Source organism: Lineus longissimus, chromosome 17 (genome assembly GCF_910592395.1).
Source record: "Lineus longissimus chromosome 17, tnLinLong1.2, whole genome shotgun sequence".
Classification (NCBI taxonomy): Eukaryota; Metazoa; Nemertea; class Pilidiophora; order Heteronemertea; family Lineidae; genus Lineus; species Lineus longissimus.
The window spans coordinates 13,340,769-13,358,046 of record NC_088324.1 but is presented as its reverse complement, the minus strand read 5'-3'; the positions used below and the strand labels follow the sequence as shown (position 1 = coordinate 13,358,046).

Sequence of the window (17,278 nt, the reverse complement as noted above, 5' to 3'; positions counted from 1 at the left end):
TTATGTTCTGCACCATTTCCCTTTGTATGGAAATTTGCTATGGGAAAGAGAAGATGTTTTGGTTACAAAAGTGTCGATTTCTCCTTAAATAATGGGTCCTAAAGCCCCCAAATTCGGGATATAGTACATGTCAAACTAAGGTTCAGTTTGATCCTAAATTTCTGACATTGAGAAGTGTTAAAACCGGTTTAGAGCATGGTTATTGGGGGACGTGAATTTTCCCTCGACAGAGCCTCCAGCATAACCAAAGTAAACATGTCGGTGGATGTTCCAATGGATGAACACGAAAGAAAGGTTGTCAATGAATTTTGTCATCTTCTGGAGAAGTCCAAGCAACTGTTCAATGGACTGAGGTACTGAGATTAGATTATCGTTAGAATCATATGTAATGTGCTGTCTTATATGTTATTCTATTGACCAGTGATTTTGTTGTGTTTTTAGTTTGTTGTTGTGGCAACTGTCTGTCTCGCATGTCTGAGACGGAGTCTGAACTGTCTTCTTCAGAATCTAGTCTTCACTGAACAGTATACATTGAAGTAACATCATCTTCTGGCTATGGTTGAAAGTTATATTTGAGGGCACCTTCACTGTCCTCGTGACAGACTTGGATGTGACCTATTTCAATTTGATGAGAGACAATCGTGTCACAACCTACCAAAGGGAATGATTGGGACAGTGTCACATCTGGAGGACCGTGGACAATCCTGTTCACTTGGTGTGTTTCCTTGGAGTTTTTTTCACTTAATTCGTTCCAAGTTTTGTAGAGAAAATGCTGTTTCACAGAATTTGGATGGTGTCACAGAAATTGTCACTTGACTCCATTTCCTTGTTATGATTGACTCCTATTTTCCGCCTTCTCCCAATAAGATGAGTGTGCCACCTCATTGTCACGTATATTTATACCTACCCTGTTTGAAACCCAACGTTCCTAGCTCTGCCTTCAAACAATATTGTGCATGCATACATTGATATAATGTGCTTTGCTAATGCTACACAATGAATCCATTTTTAATGCATGCTAAACACAATAATGTTATTAACAAAGGTTTAGTTAGTCTGTGTGTTATTTTGAGAACCAACCACTGTGTGCCTGCGGCTGGAAGGCTCTAATTATCACAGCTGATACGATTGTGTTCGAGATGCCCCAGGTGGTAGGTCGAGATAATGCATTCGAGCGTGGAGAGAAGTTTGTTCTTAGTTGGTTGAACATTTTCAGTTGAAACTCTTGAAGCCATGAAAATATCTAAAACAAACATTCGTCCTCGAAGCTCAGGGGGATATCCCCCCCCCCCCCCAGAAGAATACATGAAACAAATCTTATTGCACTCAGCACAACCTACATGTAATTCAACTCTCATCCCCATAAAGTCGTATTTTATACATGAGTTCCTGGAGTCCTTTTTTTAAAATTTAAATTGATTTTTGCACATGTATTAATGCATAATAGAACAGTTTTGATGAAGTATTGTTTTTCCAACACAGAATATGTATGTACAAGTGGGAGGGTTTCTAATGTAACAGTCCCACCATTCTATTGGTTTCAGAACTAATTGGATTAAACCACCCACACCAAGACAAACTGTCAATAGACTGGCTTGAGACCATGTTCATCTACATGTACCAGTTTCCTGTCTGACTGGTAATTAGTTTTAAAAAGTACGTGAGACAGGAGCCTAGAGTGAGGTATCAGTTTCTATTCTAAAACACCTCAGAGATGAAGGCAATTTCATATGAAGATTACACCAATCCCAGTGGTTGAGGTTGTGACAACAGCAAAACCACTGCATTTTACTACAATGCTACAAGGTATTTCAAAATTGGTGACTAATCATGTCATGGTCGTCATGGTGGTTAGATTAAAGGGCGAGAAGGCCCAAAATGATGCAATGTACAGGGACAAATTATAGGGTTTACAGTATTCTCCACACACAGGTTATCATGACATGTATAGCGGTAACCCATCACCAACCCCCTTCTTATCAGATATTCAAATTTTCTGCTGCTCCAGACAGAAATCATGATTTGGTTGCCATGGTAACCGGAGTATAGGGTGTATTACAGAATTTGAACTAGATTATGGGTGGTGAACATATTACTCGCTACTCCACGACTGACAAATTGCTACATTTGTACATTAGAAGAAGTGAAGTGTTCTCTGTTGTTTTTGGTGTGGTTTAGAGTCATCTTTGTAGGTTCAGTCATAAACCTTGAAGGTATTTAATGACATGAATAATGTGATACAAGTAAATTGATGCCGAATTCTAGAATACCATATTATTCTAAATTATCATTTCAAAGGGCATTACTCGGCTCGCTAATCCAATGTATTTCTCGTTGGAACCTGCAGCGTTCTGTTTATGTTGAGCTACAAAAGCCACTCAACTTCCTTGACAGTATTTTTGCTCCACCCGCAAGGGATCATATCTCAACATACTCTGCCTCGGGTATAATCCCATGGAATAAAAAATATGGAGAATTTCTTTGGTCTTTGTCTTGGCAAGAAACTTTCATGGTGTTGACACTTATGGCAGATTACCAAATCTTGCTCTGACATTTTCTTTAGTTGATTGATATTTTAAAATGGAGGCCCGCAAGCAAGCTGCTGTAAGTTTAATTGTTGTGGGTGTGTCTTGAATTACACATAAGATAACGTATCAGGAGTGGGATGCAGCTCGGCTGAACTTGATTCAGGCTGCTCAGAACCTTTACAACAGTTTAAATACAGGCTTTCTTTGTACTTTTGGTTGGTGAAAGTGGTATCCATCTAAAATGTTCTAATGCAGAACCTCTGCAGAACTTTTCATTTAACCATGTTTTAAAGAACACTTTTTGAAATTGTTTTTAAAACTGTTTTTTTTTTGCTTTCTCGTTGCAGAGACCTTCCCCAGTACGGTCATAAACAATGGCAGTCCTACTTTGGCCGCACATTTGACGTCTACACAAAACTATGGAAGTTTCAGCAACAGAATCGGTAAGTTTTCATGTGTCTCAAGTTGAATCTGTCATGACCAACCAGACTACACTGTCACTGTATGACGACTTAATCACAGCGTTTATAGAAGAAGAATGCATAGACAGTCTGTTTTCTTAAAAATGGTGTCGATTTCTTCAGAAAAGTCTTCGAATAATCTTGTTCATATTTGTGTATCAAAATATTGACACACTTGTGTCCTGGAGGCTCTTGAATCATAGTGAGTGGTAAATATAGACAACGGAGTGCATCTCTTTCCCACAATCAAGAGACCCAATATGTAAGAGCAGTAAGGTCTAGGGTAAAATTACAAGTGGATCGATTCACTTCCTTGGATGCTGTGTTGATCTGCTTCCTTGGATTTAGATTGAGTTGGAACTGTAAGACTAAGAGTTCATCGGCCATGAAATCAACCATTGCATTGATTCTCATGAATACAAGAGTTTGGAATCTAAAGATTTTCAATAATTTATTCTGCGGATAAGGTTTTCCAATCTTGTCCTTGGAAGCCCAATGGTCTTGACTTGCATGGTGATCCATGGTGTGGCAGAGGCAAAGGCACTCTGGGGTATTTCCTGGGAGCAACTTGGATGGTCAACCTGTGAAGGACAAAGCCATGACAAGACCAGAGTAAAAACCCACAACCTTTTGGATTACTTAAGGCACTGGTCTCCTCCATGAGAAGAGCTCACTTCTGATGTAAACAGAACCTACCATTGCAATCAACAGCCCAAACACTAAGGCTACAAATAAAGGCTACAGATGTACGTACATGTACCGTTCCACACAGGAATCGATCGCCTTACCATTCCAGCGCAATAAGACATGGATTGATCCGGTCCTGAACATTATTGTTATGCCAATACCAACTTGATGAAGGAGAGGTTTCCAAGCGCAAGATCGGTTCGCTGTAAAATTTGGCATTTGATGTGACGGCTAGCAAATATTGATGTTGCTGTTGCTTACCTAATTTCATGAAGTGCCAATTCTGGTGAAGGAAAGTGCAGATGAGATTTGAATTAGTATCCTGCTGATATCATCATGATTTGATCGATGTGCAGGTTGATGAACTCAGAACTTCTTCCTCGTGTTTTAAAGACAGGCACGGAGGCAGGTGCAAGAACTTGACTTCCCTGTGATAATGTGAACGACGTGAGAAATAGTCGTCGTTACTAATTTTAGATTAGGTTGTATCTCTTTGATGGTAGGTTTCGTGAAAATCTTGTTGGGGAATTCAGGAGTTGCAAGTTAGAAATGTCAACAGGTAAAAAGCACACACTCTACACTCCAAAATGGATAATCTCTCCTCTATCTCAAGTTCTACTGGGTACTCTTGTGACATTTTCCGATATGCATACTTTTGTGCCAATCCTGCGCACGAAAACAATTGGTTCCTAACCTTTTCTAAAAATGACTCCTAAGTAAGTTCAATGACTGACAAACAGTAGGACTAGGAGTGTATCAGTTGATTGTGGAAGCTGTCAGACGATGAGGGGGGGATCTATTGAGCTCATATTTTCATGTGCCTGTGGTTGGAGTGGCAAGGTGCATAAGAATAAAGATCTTTGATGAAATTTAAAGATTGGCACCTCTCCCCTTGTGTCAAGGATTTGATTCCAAGTCACACCAGTCCTCATTTGCGACACAGAGCAGACCAGGCCCTAATAGGGTTAAAACTGCTTCGTTAAGCTAATTCTTCACTCAGTCTCCTCCACCAGATACTATGGCAATCAGACCTGCCTCCAAACACGCATACAATAGTGGCAATAGTTATTGGCGATCTGTACACTCTCACTGTTGGTTTGTATTGATCGAGCTACGCCGGCAGTGCCACCACATGTGGGATATAGCTAGACAGCTATGTGCTAACGCTAGCAATGAAATCTATGCTGCGGACGCGATTTGGTACGTTAATATAGATGATTTTGCTGGCACCAAAATTGTTAACATTGAAGCCAATGTTGGTGATAATTTGAATATTTCAGTCTTTCCTGCTGTAGTCATACATTTTCTGTCAGTGATTTCACTGTAACATGTCATTTATAAAACACACCCATTAAATCTTCATAACACTCGCTTGCAGGGCGTAAGATTCACTCTTTAAATGGAGACTTATGCCAGGGCACCAGATTTAAAAGTTACACAATGTCGCTGTAAATATCAGCGCCTTGAGCATGCCAAATGGACCCCTGCCTATAGTCCCCCTAAGGATCCGTTCAATGACCCCACAGTCATTTCCAGCAATTTATAAATCTTGTACACATAAAATGGGAGAATCCGACAGAAAAAGTTCTGACAAATTTGTATCCATGGAGACAAGATACTGCAGCACGACAAGAAGACTGTATCCAAACAATGCGGCGGAGTCGTGTTCACAAGACGGGTTATGATATTATCGGGGCCGCGGGATGTAATGTGCCCGTGACCCTGCCTGGCTAGTGGCAGTGTGGAAGTGTGGTAGAGTAGTTGGTCAGGCAGATTATGATACTGTTAAGATCTGACCTTGTCTGGCTGATATCATCACCATAGTTTCCTGATGATGATGATGATGATGACACTCTTGCACTCCTGAATCTCATGGCAAAGTGATGATTGTGAGAAATCTGTCTCTGAAACTAATGACAAGACTTTCCTTTCATAACACCAGCAACATTACCCTAAATCCTATAAGACTAAGGCTGGATTTTGAATGAGACAGATAGGATGAGGATGGGGTTAAAATGAGGAGACCCAGTGAGGTCAGTGTCCGAAGAGTGGGTCGATGATGACAAGACCAGATTATTGATACATAGCCCAGGAGTCGGGAAGTACCATTCAACTTGGAGATGTATGATCCATATAGGGCCACGCTGAGAGATGGTCTGGTATTCAAAGCAAGACCATGCGCATATTAGATCTCGCCATGCTTAGGTCTCATTGAGCTTGATGACTTTTTGCGATGCTGTATATGCAAGTTTCAGAAAGCACCAAAACCAAAAGGACCAAGTTCACGTCCTACCGGAAAGACTGCTTCAGGACTTATACGCTGCCAACATGAGTGTACATGTAGGACATCAGTGTGCCATGCATGTCAATTTGATTATTGGTAAAGCTCTTCAGGGAATTTTCTATTCCATACCACATAGACAGCTCACATGGCTTGCTGGTACTAAGACAACAAGAGGTAGTTATTTAAAATGACATGGCTATGGCAAAAGTTACTGTTAACCGATGAACATTTCTGGACATTGATGTTACTTGTCACAGTAATCATATCCTTCCGTCCAGATATTCATAATGTCTATAGATTCTGTCGACTTCAGTTCTGCGTCTAAATTGGTTGCCAAGTGGACTGAAGGGGAATCGGCCGACAGAAAGCTGGGGAGTTAATTGGGAAATAGCGACATGACGTACATGTATAGGAAGTCATTTAACCCTTGGGGACTGAAGCGGGGAAGTAGATTGCCTTGGAGAGGTGATTGTTTTGCCCCAGACATCAATTCGAGGTCAACTGGGAATTTGATCACACAGTCTGTAAACTCCTAGTTTGTAGAAGATAAGTTAACTTGGAATCCCCCCCCCCCCCCCGAGACATCCAGGTATTCAGTTATTGACTAATATGTTTGCTTTTCTCACATATGTTCTCTATTCTATCTTTCCAGGCAAATTTTGGACTTGAAATACGGGTTAAAACGATGGCAAATTGGAGAGATCGCGTCAAAAATAGGGCAGCTCTATTACCATTACTAGTAAGTATACTTCAAATTACTTCTTGATTCGAAGTTGTTGGATGGCAAATTCCCGACAGCGATCGCCATCAGAACTAGCAGAAGAACCTTCTGCAATCAACATGACCAAAGCTTGATGGGTTGTACATTGCAAAATACGCACTGGCATGTCTACGCTGTGCTTTGTGCGATGATTGCATTAGCGGCTATTTCCAATTATTCTGATGAAAGAATCCCAAAGGGGATAAAGCATCAAGAATTTATAGCTGTCTATTGGAGTATGCCACAATAATGGTTTTATTATTCAGGGCTCTGTGGTTGTGGTATCCCAGGGGGGCTGGACTTTCATGTAGCTGACATGTATATTAGTTGCAGTACGGCCATTTGGTTGAGAGAGAATTCAAATTTAGGTTACCAATCCAAAACTAACGCGATTATCTTGCAAGGTCTCTCTAGTTATTCAAGCCTGAGGGACTCCTTTGTGTTGTTCCTTTTCATAATAAGTGATACTGATATTGTCAGCTTGGGTCAAATTTTGATTTGGGTCTATCAGTGTGTCACAGCTATCCTGACAAGGCCCAGTGCAGAATCCGGCGGGTCAAGGACCTGCCATGGAGAGCCTTGTTTCCCAAAATGTTTATCAAGTGGTGCTGGTGGTAATCCTATGCACATGCTAGATCATCTTGAGCCCCCCCCCCCCCTCACCGCCCCCAAAGCTTTGGTATGTGTGAATTGGCAGGTACGCTACCAGAGACATTTTACATGTCCTCAAAGAAGTTGAGGGTTGAAGAATATGTCAAGACATTCACATTCTTGTCTCTGTATAACTCTCTTTCAGTCTCAGAACCAGCGAAACGAATTACTTAAACGAATCGTTTTCATTTTACTCTGCCATTCGAATGCGAGCATACTATTCGAAAGCTAACAAAGAAGACAGCCGACCCGACCTGATGGTGAAGAAGCTCCGTTATTATGCAAGATTTATCGTCGTGTGTTTACTGCTCAAGAAAATGAAGTTGGTTCGGGACCTCGTCAGAGTGAGTATGGGCTGAACCTGGGACTTGTGTCACACTGCTCTTATGATTAGAGAAGGGACCTCTTGATACATCCCAGCAGATGGCCTCGTGAGCCTAGTACCTTTTCAAGGAGTCAAGTCAAAACTGTCACGATTTTGAATCAGGAAAATATCAGTCTTGCCAGTACTTGACAGCTTGCAAGCTTTGTTTACCTTCTCGGTCTGGTCTAAACCCCACTGTCTTCCTTGAGAACTCAGAACTAATCAGATTTCATGGTTAATTAGTCTGACATGATTGTACACTAATTAGATGCAATTATCTTGCTGGAAATAGATCATAATGACGTCTGCGGATAATGTTTTGATGAGAAAAATATCACTGGTGCAGACTAGGCCAGGGAAACTGGCTAAAACATAATCATAACAGTTATATAGCTGAAATTTCTTGACTGGTTTAGGCACGGGTGTTAATATTTTAAGTTTTCTCCACTGTGCCTGCCTTGGTGATTCATGTATGCTGAAAGTCTAATGACACCCATGTCATCCATATTTTAAAAGTTTAGGGATCCTGCCAGTTGGCTAACAGTCAGATAAGTGAATCATCACCAATGATGAAATATCATCAATCATGACAATGTGATGAGGATGGTCTTCTTGCCTGTTGCATGTCAATGAAATAATATGGAGAGAGCAGAGGTTGAACCTTAAACAATTCGCTCTAAATCCCATGAAAATGGTGGAATATTGAGCCTGTTTGTTTGTTTATGTGCATAACTCATAGCACAATTTTTCAACCTCAGAAATGTCATCAAACATCCTGATCATGGTTGTAACCACTGACAAACTGAGGAAAACATTTGTTTGCCTTTGTCTTCTGCGTTTTGCCAACCAAGTTGTTTTGTCTAACAGTAACAGCAGGTACAGTCCATCAGTTTCATATTAACACTAAGGAATCAATCAGAGTTCAACCCTGCAGTGTGTCAGCCAGGTTGTTTTGTCTATCTGCTAAAGCACAGTCTGTCACATTCATAATAACACCCTAAGGCATAAATCAGAGTTCGCAGTAGTCTTCATTGTTGTCTAGTGCATTAGGTCTGATGTCATAATGTTTTTCTTCTTCTAGGAATTGGCCAAACAGATAGATGACTACACTGCCATCTATGAACCAGAGGATCAGCTAGAATGGTCAATGGTCCTGGGCGAGATTCGAGCATTTATAGAGGTAGGTTTGCCCCTCCCCCTCCCCCCAGGCCTGGGGCTGTGGTTGCGCTGAATTCAAATAGAGGGGGCTGTTTTTGGGGCTGTAAAAGTAGTGGGCCGTCGAAGGGTTGGTGATCTTGAAAAGTAAAAAATGTGCCTAGATACTAAATCTCTCCAAAATGTGTCTTTGAAAAAGATCGCCATCAGCCTCAAAATCCCGCAGAGACTCGACTCATACGAGTAATTGATTGACTTTCCTTTGAAGTTGCTGATGATAAAAAACTTTGATGCATTAGCTTCGAGTTGGAGTAGGATAATCTGGTGGTGGCCTGGAGCAGTGACTGATTATATCATGGGTCTTAATTGAATTATGGGCAAAGATGTGCTTGTGGCATTCATGTGTCTATAGCTCTTGGGGTGACCCCTTGTGGTGAACTGACTACACTAGTCTGTTTAGATGTAAAAAGAGTTGATTTATATCAGATCTTTATTTTTGCCTGCTTTGTTTTTCAGGCTGATGCATTAGTTAATGTGGTTGATTTAGATTCCTCCACGATCATTCTGTCTCATCGACTGACGCCCCTCAATACTCCTCCACTAGAGAAGGGCACGCCTGTCTACCTTACGCTACAAGAAATACTCATTGTCGGAAACTGCCATGACCAGGTAGAGTAGCACGACCCTGTCCTCTCGGTGTCAGCCATTTCACAGGCAAAGAGTCCATGTAATCGTGATTTAAATCTGTTGTTGCTTTGTATAAGCTGTGGAGAACTTTGACACAGCACTCTGGTAACTGTTAAAAAATACCACCATCATCGAAATGAAAACTTTAATTTTGACCTCCACTTTCAGGTGAAATTCAGTGAGTTGACATTGGATATGTTCCGGATGTTACAAACCCTAGAACGTGAACCACAAGAAGATTTAAATAACCAACTTTACGACGCCTCCCCTGCCCCGGGGCGACCACCATTTGGGCTCAGCCTTGGGGTTAGTTTTGGCGGGGTAAGTTGATCAAGATTAGTGCATATCATCAGTCATTCGTCATATCTGCCACATGTTGTACTAAGCTAGACGATGAGATAATTGGGTCATGTTGCTACAATGCCCCAAGGGTCAAAATGCTTGGTGATTTCCAGTCTCATCTACTAGTGATAACCTTTATTTTGTCTGTTTCAAGGAGAACGGAGATCGCATCAACAAACGTGACAACCCCCACAAATATCTGCTCTACAAACCAACATTCAGCCAGCTCAACGCTTTCCTCGCCTCTGGCTTCAAGGAGCTCCCGCCAAACGGAGCCATGTTGTTGTATATCTCGGCTGACGGGTCGTTACGCAATACCAAGCATGGTGATGATCGTAAGTAGACTAGTCTTTGCCATAGCAAGCTCTACCAGAGTATGAGTCACTGGGCTCGAATGGCCTTAGTCATGTCTGCATGTCTTATTCCTTCTAACATCTCATACAGAAGATGCTAGGCACTTTGTCCAGCATACACATGTGACTGATGGTTCACTGTTGACTTTTCAGCTGCTTATGATTATGGCGGAGTTATCACAAATAGTCGACGAGAGGTGGACGTCTCCAATAAAAATAAACGGCCAGGAAATCTTCGAGATATGCATTGGTAAGCATTCGTGATGACCAGTAAATCACTGCCATACAAGTTTACTTTTTGGAAATGACTGGAACTTCATCTTCAGTTTTCAACCTATATTATTTGACTTATAAGTTGCCTGTTTAAAGGCCAATATACCATTTCTGAAGACCTGTCATGATCCATATCCTTCACGGATACTCGCTTGTGATCTTAGGCAAGTTCCTTTACTTTGATTGCCTCATCTTTTGAATGAGATGCTGTGTCCTCGAGTGAGAGGAAGTCCTCAATAGAGAGGTGTCCGCTAAGGGAGGTTCCAAAGTAATTGCATCCTATCAAAGTTCTCTGTGCTTCTATTTTAGTGTTCATCCTGGCGACCTCTATCCATACACAAGAAAACCTCTCTTCATCGTCGTGGATAGTGACAACAGCTCAGCCTACCAGGGTTTTCCCAACTTCTTCGGCCAGCCAGTGCTGTGTCTATTATCACCAGAGCAAGTCCCAACAACGATGCAGGGTAGGTATCATTAGCCCCCCTATTGTCAAGCTTTGTAATAAAACCGAGGCTGCTTCCTACAACATTTGTCAGGTACAACTGGACTACAAACTATGGTTATGGTGTGCTGTGTACAAGATTCTGATATCTCAAATAAGGGTAGGATTTGGGCCTGCAGTCAAATTATGAGAGAGTGATGAATTTTCAAAACTATGTGTAAATCGAGTCATGTGTGTTTGTCATTTATGGGTGGAAAGGCAAAGGGCTCTCAGTAGCCAAGAACAGGGCAAAACGTGGTATCTGCTCCTTATAGTCAGTAGGGAGTTTGATAGCCCAATTTGGAGAAACTTCCTTCATTTGTTCAGTGATTTTCATATCGCCATTATTATAGGAATGAGATTTCGGTCCACGTCCTCTATACTGCAAGGTCAAGGTAAATGAGAATGAAAAATGATCCTTTCCCATGTGGCATGAAAAATGGGTCAATATGTCTTCTGCTAGATTTCTCCTGTAAATTGCCTTTAGTTTTGTACAGACTAGAATACGAATTACTTGACCTACAGGCTACACTGTCAAATTGTTCCATCAATTTTTTGATCAGTTTGAGATCGGCTGGAGTCAACTAGCTATTGGTTCTTAAAAATGGATCATTTGGCTCTGTCTGGAAAATATCAGCAGAAATTTCACCCATCTTTTCATGCCAGTATTTAGAGGAATAAATCTCTGATATCTGTGGACGTACTCTAGGTGTCAATCTCTCTCTATCTCAAATGGTTGTGGTGTTTATCAGTTACTTTGTTTTGATGTGTTTAGGTGAGAAAAACATTTCCACGGAGAAAGTAAATGCTTTGACCTGGTGTGAATTTCTTTCTGGTTGATGATGTAAATCTTTAAATTTTTATGACAGGACTACGGATGGTTTCTTATTCACTTTAAAGCTCAAATAAGATGCTTTCAATTCATTTGGCAATTGGAAATATGTTTTGCGTCACAGAGGATGGCATCTGTGACGTCACTGACTGATCACAACTAAACAGCCAAAATTTAGGAAAAACAACAGTTTACATTTTGGTGTGAGCAAATGTTGAATATAAACCATCCTCAACCATTACGTGGCTTTCCGGTGTCTCAAATCTTGAAATATTTTGTTTGTATGTAATGTTGCTATCATATTAAATCGTTCTTTAATCCATAGCCTTGTTGCTAATTGGTCTAATCATCATATTATGCTAATGATTCAGGTCGTTCCTGGGTCTCCCCGCGCCATACCCGATACGGAAGGAAACAGGGCAAGTTGATTCTCGAATCACTGGCTTAAAACTTCCCTATTTAGAGTTGCTTGTCCAACACAGTCCCGTAAGAAATATAATGGTAAATCATTGGACATGGGAACTTTGGCTGTCCATACTTCTCGTATGAGGCTGTTCACAACTGTTTTGGACAAGCAACACATTTTATCAACAGAGTTATTGGACCATCTATCTTAACTTTGAGGGGGAGGTTCAAAGTGATAGTACTGCTGAGTCTTTCGCTCATAACGTGACAATGATTCTTAAAAACTGATGGAAAAGCATTTGCGATAAGATAGATGGCCACGTTTTTTGTCTTGGACTATTTCCTTTATACTGTGAGCAATGTCCATCAACTTTTAGATCTCCAAGATGTCAGTTTTGCTAACTTTAGCACTTTGTGCCTGATACCTGCGTAAGTCACCATACATCAAGACTTTTTGCACTTTTTGACAGATTTTAAAGTTACACAGGTTTGTTCTTGAAGAAATATGACTCCTTCCAAGTCCCCCTGCCCAAGCTTTGCACAAAAATTGAATAACAACAAATGTTTATATTTTGTGAAATCAATTTGCAGTTGACTGAACCACTTGACTAATTCACACCCTAAGATTTATTCCCTATATTATGACACATTCCCAAATCTATCAGTCTCAAATTAAATTCTTCTTCTCTTTTCATCCATTTCATAAACTTATTCAAAGGTACCAAAATATAAGGCATCCAGTCATGTCGAATTTGCTGTACTTATTTAAATGCACAACTCAACAAAAACTGCTCAACACAAATTACATAGAATTACATTTCTCAACACACATATTCATTTCAATTGCCACATTTCCACATGTCATATATCAACATGTTTTATATCCACTTACAGAAATACAGGGTGAGTCAAAGAGTAATGCCTTGTCTACATTTTCTGCAGCTAAACTTCTGTTAAGTTGCAGTATCTCTAGTACCTGTATTAAATCTGTCAGTTTAAATCTTCTCTCAGTTGTTCAGAGCTCTTTCATCAATGTTCTTACATGATGTCTCTCTTACAATAATGTTATTGTGTGCAGTCTTCATTTGTAGCTAATCTCATCTGTGTTTCTAAGTTTGAGCTATTAATTGTTCAAATTCATTCAATGTGATAGGATTCACCCACTGTCTTGTGGGTCCAAAAAGCAACAGTCGTTTACATATTTTTCTGTGTTACAATTTCACCCTGTACTATTCTCTGATAATCATTGTGTTGGTATACTTCATTCTGACGATTTTATCATTTGCTTTCAACTTTGATATTTGATAACCTTTCATGAGAGGGGGCGTATTGTTTATCATGCAATAGATGGTTAAGAAGAAGTCGTATCTGTCTTGAAAGCAAAGTTCTTTGTGCTGGATCAGGGTGGTGGGAAAAAACAACGGTGACCTTATTGATGCAATGGAATGCCGTACGATAGTAGTTCCTATACATTTTGTCAGATAACTATCGGTACTCTAGAAAACAGTTTCTGTAATAACGCATTGGTGGCAGACTCTTGGGTTTGAAGGGTCATGAATATTTCAACAATATTGGCGCCTTTCCAGTAATGCATGAGCCATTCATTCTCTTCTGGAGTTGTACACTTGCAGCATTTGTCATAACCATTTTAAGATGGAAATAACGTATGTTATGGCCTTCTGTCATCACATGTGGTATAACCCCCTCCCCTCCCTGCCAAACAAAATCGAAAATCATAAATTCAAGGACGAAGGGTGCCACCATCAAAAGGTCCTTTGAGACATACTTTCTATTTTGTTTACTCAATTTGTACCATCTTCTTTCAGATCAGCATCAGAAGGGCAACCTGTTCACCCTGTTCATGCACAGTCCCCTCACAGCATTCTGCTTCATCTGTAACATCATCGATGTACCCATCGCCATATGGGAAAAGTGCCAGACTCAGGTCGATAAGTTCCTGGCAGAGGCGAGCAAAATGGTCACAAGGTCACGGACAATAGGTAGGCTTGAGGAATTTTTCAATACCTGCAACATCCCTTTGTATTTTCAAAACAGTCTATCACATTTAGGCCTAGTTAAAATGCATCAATGTAAACATCGTCATCTGGGAGTGACATAAAATATGGTGTCTTCCATTTCAGATCACACATTCATTCAATTCTTCGGTGACGATTTCCTCCGCCTCCTCATCCTGAGGTTCATCTTCTGTTATGTCCTGCTACGACTACACAGAGGGTTCAAGGTCAGTATCATTGTTTCTGACCTTTTGCAACTCCTTTAGGCCTGGAAAGTCATCAAGAATATAATGAAGCTTTAGTTCGGCCTGGATATGATGTTTCTAATGATTTTTTTGAGGGAAGCCACTCTCACTTTAGGTATGAAAAACTGAGACATTTTGTCGGAAATGTGGTCATGAACATTTCTGCTTCTTGAACAATGTTATTTTAAGGTAAAATGATGAAAAAGATATGTCAGGGTTTTTATCCTGGTCATTCCCATCCCTGCTAGCTTCGACACAATAATTACCTTCTATTCTCCATCTGTTTTCAGGGTCCCAACTACTACCCAAGTTGTCACCCACGTCTACCAGAAAATGAGATTCTGGACCATCCGTTACTGCATAAAATCATCTTAGACCTGGCGAGCGTGTTGGAGGTTCGTGGACTATTCGCAGACCTAGGAGAAACGGATTGATATAAGGCAGCAGCATGGTTCTCTATGGGTTAATCACTTCACCTCTTATAAATAATGGAATGATCGGACTTTAGCTTTTTGCTATACATTGGACTAGTTCACTTTGGATGTCGGGTGTGATAGTTTCATGTTGGAAAATTAAATCATACACATGTAATTTTTCAACTTTTGTTGTAGTATATTCTGAGTATGCTATTCAAGTTATCAGTTTTCATAACTGTGGACTGTACCAAGCCTCATTCCAAGATCTGTGAGGGCCGGTCGGTTAGAAGCTACCTTGGTGCAATTTACAACGTATCTTGAAGGATCAAATAATGTTCAATTATGTCTTGTTCGAGTAGTTTGAAGGATCAGAAGACCACACAACGATAGCATGTAATCAACAGCAAAATACCTATGGGCCTTTAGAGTAAATCATTAAAAAAGAGCAATACATGATTTAGACCCTTTACAGATCATTGCACAAAAAAGGTCAGGTTATATGTAAGCACTGTATCAGAGAGGTCGTACTGTGAAATATTTGTATATAGTCTTGTTTTGTAGACATCTGAAGACATCTAGCATTTAATGATATAATATCATTATTAATATTACAATATTGTTATTATGAAATATTTTGGCATCCAAAGTAATATTTTGCATATCATTCTTATAATGATACCATTGAATGTTTCAATATCGGACAATCTCCTTTAGAAGGTGTAATAAGAATTGTATGAGTGTCACCCAGTAGTGCCTAGAGTTTTCCTTCATGTCCCCATCAGATAATTTTCACTGCAAGTTGGCTGAGGTAGATTTTGGGCAAAATCACCACAAATCCTCTCTCTTAACCCAAATATTTTTTCAAAAATTGGTTCACTCTAGAATTGCTAAATGGACACTTCAGTTTATTTACCAAATTTCTAACTTTCTTCCCAGTAATAATGGTAGTAGCATTTTTTTGTGTTGCACTGGCTATTGCACTACAAACTGTGATGAAACGAACCATGCTGCAAAACTAGATAGTCTTTATCACTTCTAGGTGTTATTTTGTAGCTCTGTTGTTGTACAAGGTATGAGGAAGGCCGTTTAGTAAAAGCTGATGGACATGACACTACGGAGTGTTGGTATTTAGAGAAAAACACAAGGAGGTAGACTTACATCGAAAGCAGTCACTTTCAAATTATTTTAGTGCAAGGTGCCATGGGTTGGCTTGTGATACAGTGCTGACCTTTAACTGATACCCAGCCCCGACTTGAAGCTAGATATTCCAATTATGACTGACTGTAGCACTGGAAAGATCTCCCATCAGAGTTTATTTATTTTATGTTCTTTTATTTGTGTAGTTTTGTAAGTTGTGTGATCATCAAATGAATTCAGTATAATTTTTTAATCTTATTTATTCTGACTTTCATAATGATCTCATTTATTCTCAAAGGGGTTTATACAACTGATACCTGGTCTGTATGACCTGCGGGTAAGAAATCCAACGTTTCCTATTTATTTATTAGTGGCAAATAGTCAGCGAAATGGGTGATTTAGAACAGATATAATAAACTACATACTAAGTTACGCGAAATGTGCTTCATTTTCTTCAAAGCTTATGTCTTTTAAATGCTACAGATACATTTAAAATCCATATAAGTGGAACCAGGAGTGATGATTGGGGTCAATAATAATGAAATCTCATGAAAAATAAAATAAGTTTGAATAAAAACTAACTTTTTTGCCCCCTCCCCCCCCCCCCGAAAAAAGGTACCCGGGCAGAAACTCTGTCTAATCTGCAAACCTTACCTCAGAGTGGCAGTTATCATTTTATGGTATGAGCTTTATCAGGTAATGATCTGGTGTAATGGATAATGATCCCTTAATCCAAGTGAACAGGTTTCAGTCACTATTTACATGTAGGCTCGTAAAATATCATTCATTGTTGGTAAGTTTATGTAAAGCTTGTACATATGCTCAATTATTTATGTAAGAATGAATGATTTATGTACCTGTTGGCAGTGAAAGATCGGAGAACTATTATATTCGTAATAATGTCTCATTCCGTTCCGGGAACTTGATGAAATTAACTCCTTCATATGATTTGAGACACACAACCTTAGCTAAGTGGCGTAAACTGTTGAGAACATGATGCTACTTTATAATTAGCTGTGGCTTAGAAAATTATAAACCACCAAATTTTCGTGGCTCTTTCTTTTGGTTGCTGTTTGCGGAAGGAATTGATGAACAAATTCCTTGAGACCAGTTCCACCACTGCCAACAGTTACAAGAAGAATTCACACAATGTTGTTGACGTCTTTTAAAGTTTATGTTCTTTTTACAAAGTTTGATAAAAC

General features: G+C 39.9%; 1 protein-coding gene across 2 annotated transcripts; it reads left to right on the top strand.

Moving 5' to 3' along the window:
- The first annotated feature begins 33 nt into the window (after positions 1–33).
- LOC135501163 (protein SCAI-like) lies at positions 34–16,680 on the top strand. 2 transcript variants are annotated; one of them, XM_064793036.1, is made up of 14 exons: positions 34–353; positions 2,876–2,971; positions 6,613–6,699; positions 7,517–7,715; positions 8,817–8,915; positions 9,407–9,559; positions 9,746–9,898; positions 10,074–10,254; positions 10,426–10,522; positions 10,855–11,009; positions 11,380–11,421; positions 14,090–14,263; positions 14,405–14,505; positions 14,814–16,680. In XM_064793036.1, exons 1-14 carry the CDS (start codon positions 196–198, stop codon positions 14,955–14,957), a joined length of 1,839 nt encoding a protein of 612 aa, XP_064649106.1. In that variant the 5' UTR covers positions 34–195; the 3' UTR covers positions 14,958–16,680. The 2 variants fall into 2 exon arrangements, with proteins under 2 accessions (XP_064649106.1, XP_064649107.1); XM_064793037.1 differs by lacking the exon at positions 11,380–11,421.
- Positions 16,681–17,278: the final 598 nt, after the last annotated feature.